This window comes from Nanorana parkeri, unplaced genomic scaffold (assembly GCF_000935625.1).
Source record: "Nanorana parkeri isolate BGI_ZX_2015 unplaced genomic scaffold, ASM93562v1 scaffold1775, whole genome shotgun sequence".
Classification (NCBI taxonomy): Eukaryota; Metazoa; Chordata; class Amphibia; order Anura; family Dicroglossidae; genus Nanorana; species Nanorana parkeri.
Window position 1 is genome coordinate 262,553 of NW_017308043.1, and position 9,467 is coordinate 272,019.

The window sequence follows — 9,467 nt, forward strand, 5'->3', positions numbered from 1 at the left end:
CCACCTTCCACCCCCCCCCCCCCCCCCCCCTTTTTATTATTTAAAAAAAAAAAAAAAACCAATACTAAAAAAAAACCACCAATACATGTGCTCTTGAAAATGCTGCTCCCAATTCCTAAGGCAGCCATTCAAGAGATTGGCATTTGGGTACGAGGTCTTAGCTAAGGGGGTTGATCAGGGTTGAGGCAGAGGGATTAGTTAGACACATCTGCCTGACAGTCACTCCCAGACTACTTACTTTGAGATCATGTGACCAAATTCCTAGGCCAGAGCTTTTTTTCTTGTTTGTATTGGCAGACTATTCACTTTTACAACTTATGCCTGTTCAGGTTATTGTCTGACAGTATGTTTTATTTACTTTCTCTAAAATTCATTGAATTAAGGAATGATTTCCTGGCAACTGTGAGTAGCTGACAAGACTCAAGAGTACCAAGCAACAGATCCTCATACTACCTCTAGTCAGTGAAAAGAGATTATAAACTCACAAATGAATATGTGACAGCTGTTAGTCTATTCCTTTTTATCCTGGGGTTGCACAGCTTCACCACTTTGAAAACTCTGTAGTGAAAAGTATTTTTTTCTCTATCTACATTAGCTTCATTTATTTGAGTTTGCAGGATTTTTTCCCATGAGTAAAACCTAAAACCTTACAAATTTGTATTTTCTGAAAAGGGGTGATAGTTCTGACACTCTGTAGTACAAATGATCATAGACAGAATGAAATGACTTGAGTACATCAGGAAAATGTCCTTATGTGTCTGATCCTCCAAATATGAGGGTGTGTTTGTGTGAAACAATACTGGCAATTTAACTGTATTTGTATTGCCCTGATAAGCATGTCTGACAGCTTTTGTATATGCATCACCATGTTTTTGCAGCTTTGTACAAGCATTGCTGTAGGCTTGTGTTATCAGCAACATGTATGGCAAACTCCATGGATAGAATTCACTTCTTGCTTTATTTTGTTGCTTTTTTTCTTTTCATGCACACATTTTTACACATAAAACACAAACAGCATTGACTGCATGTTTTACTAGGCGTTCTCTTAGCTCTGCAGCTTCTGTGGAAAAGCCTTTTACAGTGTGTCCTCCATTTACATGGATAACACAGAATTATTCCAGGTTACTCAGGAAAGGAAAACAATTCTGAAATTTGTTTAAAGACCTGTGTAGATTATTTCCATCCGCACTTTTAATGTGTATTTTTTGTTCTTCTTTCTTGGGGGTATGGTGGCGGCTCCTATTAAGGTCTCATAACCTAATACTAGGCTATCACATGCCAAGTATTTTGCCTCTTTATTAAACCAGCACCCTCTTGGCCACTGCTCATCACCTTTTGAATTAAAGGAAAAAGCTAATTCCTGCCTGTGGTTATATCAATGGCTGTAGCTGTCATTTTTTATATTGATAACTGAAAAAGTGAACAATTGACCAGAACAACACTAGTCCATTTGCAAGAATGGAGTAACCACACTAGTTGGCAGTTTCAGGTTGAATGGGGAAGTCAAATGTAACTATTTACATTTTTTAATATTGCATTATTTCTTGACTATTGAGGGACCAAGTAAATCTTTCACCTACTGATGTTATACTGATACCAGATTTTCTACTAATGTTCTAGAGGATGGATATCTTTGCTTCAGCTCTGCTGTATAAAAGACGACCTATTTTTGCTAGCACCTTTTTTAACTTACTCTTTAACATATGCAGTCAAGACTTTTTTCTACACTGCTGCTTGTGTGTGGATTCCCAAGACAAGCATTGGGAGCTACCTCAAGTACATAGGTTGCTGGGCACCTTGAAAATTCTGCTTTCCCACTGACTTACATTGCAGAAGGGATTAATGCTGTTGGACTGATTGATGACATTATTTTCTGGGTGGAGTTTGGCGCATGCTCTCTTTTTCGCCATACAGCATAGAGAAAGCACCTCCCTGCTGCTGCTGCTTCTGTTTTTAAAAGAGCCATGTGGACATTTGATTTTCGATTCCTTACTGCTGCAGTTTTGTGAATACCGTAGACCATGCCTCGTACCCTAAACCTTAAGTTGCCTTACCACCATGCAGTTACAACATATCTGATTCTAAACAAGGGCAGCAGTTTGGTGCCCCCAGCTCATACTCTGATGGCTCCAGGGCTGCTTGCAGCGTGAAACTGACACATTGTTTGGAGTATCTGGGTCTCTTCCGGGACACAGTGCAGGCCATATTATTTTTTCTCCTACAGGAGAAACTTCAAGGTCACAGATTTCAGATTTGAGCAGTTCAGTCCAGGGGCCTTCAAATCTCCACTTAGTCTCTGTATAGCTATCTCTGTCTGATAGCCTCCTTTTGAGGCAGTCTCATTTGTCCAGTTTCACTCCAGACCTCTACAACACAACATTCTGCCATTGTAGGGCAAGTCATTCCAGTCCCTGTACAGACCGATTTTTGTTTGGCATCAAGAACTATGTTCTCTGCAGAGAAAAAGGTAAATCGAATCCTGTCCTGACTAGAACTTCATGCTCCAGCCTTGTCTGAAGTATGTGTCACCAGCGTGGAAAATTGGCCACGGACCTCAGCCGCTAGCACCTGGACCCAGGGAAGTGGTCAGTCAGAGGTGTTCCAGATCCTGTGTTGCAGGTGAGGGACACTGTTGTTAAACCTGGAAGCCAGGAGGTCCACATCAAACTGAGCAGGTTGTCTCCAAGTACAGAGATCCTCTAGTGAAAGCAGTGAATGCTCTGGTGGCTCTGTGGCATTAGTACACCCTGATCTTTGCCTTTCCTCCCTTGAAACTTCTTGCTCTTCTGCTTCACAGTATCCAGATAGAGGGCATTGCTGTGATACTCATTGCCCCAGAGATTGTGGTACGCCGATCTGGTCAGACTCCTAGTGGATGCTCCGTGGGCTCTGCCAGATTCAGAGCTGATTTTACCATCCTGTTTCACAGTCACCGATTTAAGACCTTTGTACATGGAGTTTCCCGCTGTTCATTCTCTTGCGACTTCGTGGGATCTGAATTTGGGTCGGTCTTCACTTCAGAAACAGTCATTTGAACACATAAAAGGCATTCCTCTCTCTATTTTTACCCACCAAGCTGTATTCCTTTGTTGACATTACCTCTTTGAGTTGGGTATCTGAGATGCAGATCTAATCCTTCTAGGAACCCTTTCTGATTTGGCATAGGCCCTTCTTGCCTAACGTAGTTTCTGCCTTTTACCTAAACCAAGACATGGTTCTTCTGCCCCACTATCCAGCTTGAGTTCACCCAAACAACATGTTTCTCCATTGTCTGGATGTGGTTTAGGCTGAGAGTCTATCTCTCAACTACTGCTTTTTTCAGGAAAATCTCCCGCTGACGTCATTGTATTCTGACACCGGCCACTGTCGGAATACCCAAACAGAACTAGCAGCTCATTGGCTGCCCACTCTGTTAAATATTTTCTAACCAGCTCCTTCAGTCAGCTGATCAAGGGATGTCGGCCAACAGCAGCACCCACTGTGCGAATTTCGTCTGGTTCCTCAACAACTGGCTAAAATTCGCACTGTGTATAGCCACTTTTAGGCAGACCATCATTCAAACTTATGGTCTCAAGAATTTGGTCCCACCCTTTCCTGTCAAGGTGCGCTCTACTCTGAGTGATTTGGTGGATTTTCAGCATTGAGCAGCAATTTCTCAGATTTAAAAGGCTGCCGCTTGGTCTTCTGTTCATGTTTGAAATGTCTTTCAGGTGGATGTCGAGGCCTCAGTTGGTTTCAGCTTCAGGCCCAATGTCCTTTAGGCAGCTCTTTGCGTTGCAGGATCGTTGGCAGTTTTTGCCCACCCTTCAGTAGGATTTTTCTTGGACATTGCAAAGGGAAAGACTTCCTGTGTCCCTCAGTGGACAAGAAAGATATGATTTTTTGTACTGCCCGTGAAATCCTTTTCTTGGAGTCCATTGAGGGGCACAGGTTTTGTCCGCTTGTGTTGATGATCATGCTTTTAGTACTGCTTGGCTACTAAACTGAGGCATGCCTATGGTTATGTTTTGTTTTTTTTTACAAGTGTCCATTCCTCTATTAGGCAGCAGTATAATCCAAAGGTGAAAGATTTTCTATGTTCCTCAATGGGCTCCTTAATGTTGAGTACATAAGTCCTACGTAAATAAAAATGCACATAAAGGAATAGTCAGTGCTTAACCACTTTTGGATTGCAGACCCTTTTATTTTCCATTTTCCTTACATCCTAATTACAAAGCAATCCAATATGTTTTTTTTTTTTAAGTATTACATTTTTAAAGCAATGCAGCCTGTATCCTACCAGTGTCCTTTTTTTTTTTTTTTTGCTCCAGCTGAATCTATATTTACTGGTTTACTCTGACAGTATTTTATAAGAGATGTTGCTCCAGGCCTATCGGAACTTGCAAGTACTGTAGTTTAGATTTTGATACTGGAATGGAAACTGTATATCAGTGCACAGGTGTAATTACTCTAGCAAGAGTAGCTACCCCTCGTATGAAAGAGTAGTGTCTGAGTAGCCGATTCGGTTTGGTCTATAAATAAACGTATACATTCATATATAGTATTTAACTATATAATTCAGGCAGTCTTGCCCTTGAACCTAGAACAACACTCGAGTCTAAATAAAACTAATATCTCCACCAAAAATGCAAAATGTTAGTTATTCCTCACACTGTGTAACTTGCTTGAACTGTGCAGACTACAAACTGATACAAGTGCCAATAGCCCTCTTATGTTTTGAAGGGCCCCCCAGGTGCTGGATTGCCAGAACACAGGTGCCCAGTGATGGAGGCACTCATTGGCAACAGCTAGGTATGAACAAATGCTGTTGTTTTTTTTTTGTTTTTTTTAATTGCTAAAAGCCACCATTAATTTCCTGTCTGCACTGTGTCGGCATTCGTTGAAGAAAATGTTGTATAATATGGAAATACCTGTTTGGATTTTTTTTTGTAATAAGACGTGGCTTTTGTGTGCATGGAAGATCTTTTCAGGTTTTTCCATATAGCCCTCAAACAAATGGAAACACCTATATTTCATAGTGTTTTCTGAGACATGTATGCTTTGTCATGCATTTGAGCATGTCGCATGTTTGTTCATGAATTTCTCAGCATAACCTTGTGCTCACATGCTCCTGGGCCTTTTTTGTCCACACTGAATTGAGTGGTATAGGCTGCTTTAGTGTGATTTAAAAGATCAGGATCATTTCTTGTTATGATTTATCATTAACCCTTAACAACATTACATGCCAAAAGTTGTGTAGAACGCTTTGCCTGCATAAGGTGCAGGAACATGCACACAAATTGTTTAGGTGGCGTCTTCCAGAATTCTCATCACATTTTGGGGACAAAGTGGACATTGGTCAGCCAGCAATGAAGATAAAGTACTTTGAATCGTGGTACCTTTTGCCGGCCTCATTCTTGCACACCATTCAGAATGAGGCGCAGTGTTCTAGCTGTTAGAGTGAATACTTCTCTGAGGCATTCTGCTGAGTTTAGGTTCATTTCGAGTGTCGCAGTGGAACACCCGTGAGGCTTGATCAGACAGAATGAAGAATTTGGATTTGGAATGAGGTCAGGGTGAACTTTTTGCTATCTGCAAATGTCATTTTTGTTTATAGGATCATGTTTGTCTATAAAATAATTTTCTTAACATTTGTCATTGTTTTGTTGTGACTGAAACGATTAACCCAATTGTACAGTGTTTTGAGAACTGCTTGCATGTCAGTTCAGTTTTCTGATTTTCATTACTGAGGAGCAGGTGTATGAGAGTGCATATGAATAGACCCTAACATTAGAGAAAGCCGTTTTAGAGAGCCACGGATAAATTAATTTCAGCTGCTGGTGTTCAGCTCCATGTTTTGTTGCATAGGAATCCAGCTTGTTAATACACATTATGCACCAGACTTTTATATATCCAAAACCTTAAGGATTTTAAGAGTGTTAAAAGACCCCCTACTATCTCTCATCTTGGTACTTCTTTATTTTATATTTACTACTAAATTGCACAAGGCATGGGTAAGTTCTTCAAATGTTGTACATGAACATATTTAATTATTGCTGTTACTAAACACTGGCAATCGCTGCCTTTTTATGGCAGCATACTGTAGCAAAACGGCATAGCCTCCACAAGAGAGGAATCTTAAGGCTTTCCCACATTTTACTGGTCATTCACATAGGAGTCACAGCAAAGGATGGTGACTATGGGGATCTAACTCTTTATTTTAACTATTGTTTTTAAGGTTGACAAGCTGGATGCCTCTGAATCACTCAGAAAAGAGGAGGAGCAAGCTACAGAGACACAGCCAATTGTTTATGGTAATTGTTTTTAAACTTTTTTTTAACTACATCCCTATGGGCTTTTGGTTGTTTCTTTCCAACATTCACTAAAATAAATGTGTACTAAATGGGATTAATGTCCGCAAAATAGTTTAATCTCTTGGTAGCAAAGAGATTTGATGCCCTATGCAGCCCTGTGCCTGTTGTGGTACATTTGACCAATTCTTTTAACTGGGTCCTCCGAATTTTGTATTGAATAATACATCTTGTACAATAGAGCAGGTATGTTTATAGCGGACTTCTACCATACAAGCAAAAGGGGCAGCTGCCCAGGCCCAGCAGGAGGGATACAGATGAAGGATGGGTATGGCTCCCCTGCCCATGCGGCAAATGCGCTTTTAGGCTGCTGCCTAAATGCCAGTAAATAAGCTTATAGTGATGATTGAACTGGTTTGTATTTTTTATTTTTTGTGTATTACAAGATGTTGAGAGCACAAAATAACTGTTCATGGACAAGTTATGTGTAATGCAAATATTGCAGAATGGAGGGTTAGAAATTAAAACCATTTACATTTTCACTAAGAATATATTTTTTCAGGAAATATTTCTGTAATCTTGACACATTAGTCATTATATAACCTTCTTTTTTTTTTTATTTCTACAGGCCAGCCCCAGCTAATGCTGACCGCAGGACCCAGTGTCCCAGTACCTCCCCAAGCAGGATTTGGTTATGGCTATACCGCACCTACATACGGGCAGCCTCAATCTGGATTTGGATACAGCATGTAAAACAAGAGCTTCAACCTCTGAACCTGGGCTATTTTCTTACAGAAACTCCACCGTCCTCCTTCCACCTCTTGACCCATAGCAGAAGAGCTCCGAAATCCCTTTGTTTCATGAAGGACAGTTTTATTTTTTACAGCATACGGATCACACCACTTTAAATTCTTTTTGTTCACATTCCATATTCCCCAAAATTATGATGATTATTTGGATGGGCATAATACTTCAATGCTTTAAGTGGGCTTCCTATTTTATTTTTTCTATTTTTTGTGCGTTTGTTTTTTTCCTTTCTTTTACGGAGGGCTGCTTGTAACCTCTCCATTAACTGGGGACGTATATGTCTAGGATAGGTTTGGAAGTCTTGGCTATTGCAGAGGTTAACGCAATCCTCCGAACCCCTCACAGGATCTGCAATACATTCTAAAATATATAGTGTAGAAACACTGGCAGCAAAGGGGTTAACAAAGCTAACAGTCTATGTGAAGAATCTCTGATTTGCACTCTGTAGTGTTAGAAAACCTAATATAAAATCTCTCAAAATTGATGTATGTAAGCAGCTTATGTACTGTCCTATCTAAATACATATATCTACTTGTATATTCTGAAGAAGAAGAAAAAAGTTTCTATTTCCACATGCAAGACTGCCGATGACAAAAGAACACTAATCTCCATGTTCTATTCCAGTTTTTTGTTGTGCAGCTCATAAAACTATTAATTTTAGCAACATACAAAACAATGTTGAGTTGTTGGAAAAAGCAGTCGCGTAAGGGAATATTCATTTGCGCATATAGATAATGCTAGTGTGTGTAGCTCACTCCATGATGAACAGATGGCCCTATGTTGTGCTGTATCCTGTGCTTTTTTTGTGGGACCATTTCATTCAGGAACGAAGAAGGCACCATAATTCCAGTCTGTGTACTATCCTGTCTCCTATTCCCTGAGGTTTATGTATGTTGGATATTGTGGTGTTCTTAGGTCACTGTTTTGAGTGTACAGAGGAGAGAATTTAAGCAACAACATTAAAAAATAAAATGCTGTTCGGTTTTGTTTGTGCAATTTGAAATGACAGATTTAAAAAAAAAATAAAACATGAAATAAAAATACTGAACCGTGGACATATTATACAATATCAGTGGTGATGTATTTTCATTTATTTCAACGGTATATTCAATTTTTTTTGTTACTCGTGAAATATGGTTCTTTTTATTTCAGTGTCCAATGTTGCTATAAATGTGACTGAATATTCAGTAACATTGAGGATGTATTACATTCTGCTGTCTATATTTAAATCAAACATGTGCCCAGACTATGCACGCTAAAGTATTCACATATTCCAAATAAACATTTAAAAGCACTTTAACACAATCCCTCATTTACCTCTGTTGCTATAGGCATTGTGCAGAAATCTGTATTAAAAACATCATAACAGGCACAGCAGTCTTATGTTTTCCTACTTTCTAATGCACTGGAATCATAACAGCCTGTCAGCCCTCTAATGTAAATGATCAGCAGGCGACTTAATAAAACCCCACTCTAGAATCTTTGTGATCCTAAAGATCTTTGGGTTCTTGGGCGGGTTTTTTTTGTTTTTGTTTTTTAAACTCAGTTGGTCAAATACAAAGGCACCAAGGCCGAGAACATCTAAAACTCCCAAGTGGACAGAAAGTGGGAATTATGGTGGGAGACCTCCCTTCACTTCCTGGAACTCTGGCACATGGGACTAGGACATGTAACCATGCACATGATCTCAGGGGAGGAATATGTCTTTCCCTGAGATCTCGTGAGATTACAGATGAGATTTCCCAGCAATATTCTGCTGAGGTAACCTTCCCAGGATTCAACACTTGGGCACATTACATCACTTGTGCCAAAACTGGACCAGGAAGTGATAAACTCTATTTGTAAGTGAATGAAGTTTGTGTAACTATTGAATGCAAGATTATTTTAAATCGGCTTGCAGAGCTGCTTGCTGATGTGATTTTTAGTGAAAAGGGGTTTTTTGAACAACTGTTAACTGAGTGACCAAACTCCACCATGGTGAAAGCTGCTGGATAGACTTGTGAGGAACATACCATACATGGACCAGGATACTGCCTTCCAGAATAACTCATCTTTATGGGCAGACTTTAGCGGAGTGGACCATGAGAATCTGTGGCTGCATCTTCTTCTCGGACTACTTTGACCAGCCACGATTCATGTGTCATAGTAGACGCAGAGAGCTTTTTCTGATACACCAGAAAAGATAAGCGGATCGACCGACTCCATGACAGCAGAGATCACCTCAATGTACTTCCTCAGCACAGTACCAACATTTAAGGCATGAGCTGAAACAAAACTTTATTCTGTAACATTGGCAAATTGGTGCCCTTATTTAGATGGAAAGATCTTCTGACCTTTGGACGAAGCTGAGAGGTTTTAGAATTATCCTGT

At 39.9% G+C, this 9,467-nt stretch overlaps 1 protein-coding gene across 2 annotated transcripts in view; it reads left to right on the forward strand.

The window, feature by feature from the left end:
• CLTC (clathrin heavy chain) overlaps positions 1–8,070 on the forward strand; it is a 73,938-nt gene extending 65,868 nt beyond the window's left edge. For both annotated transcript variants that reach the window (XM_018571531.1, XM_018571532.1), the window contains 2 exons: positions 6,218–6,293; positions 6,919–8,070. In XM_018571531.1, the coding sequence (XP_018427033.1) occupies positions 6,218–6,293; positions 6,919–7,043 (201 nt within the window). In that variant the 3' untranslated portion in view covers positions 7,044–8,070. The remainder of the gene's footprint in view (positions 1–6,217; positions 6,294–6,918) is intronic.
• Positions 8,071–9,467: the final 1,397 nt, after the last annotated feature.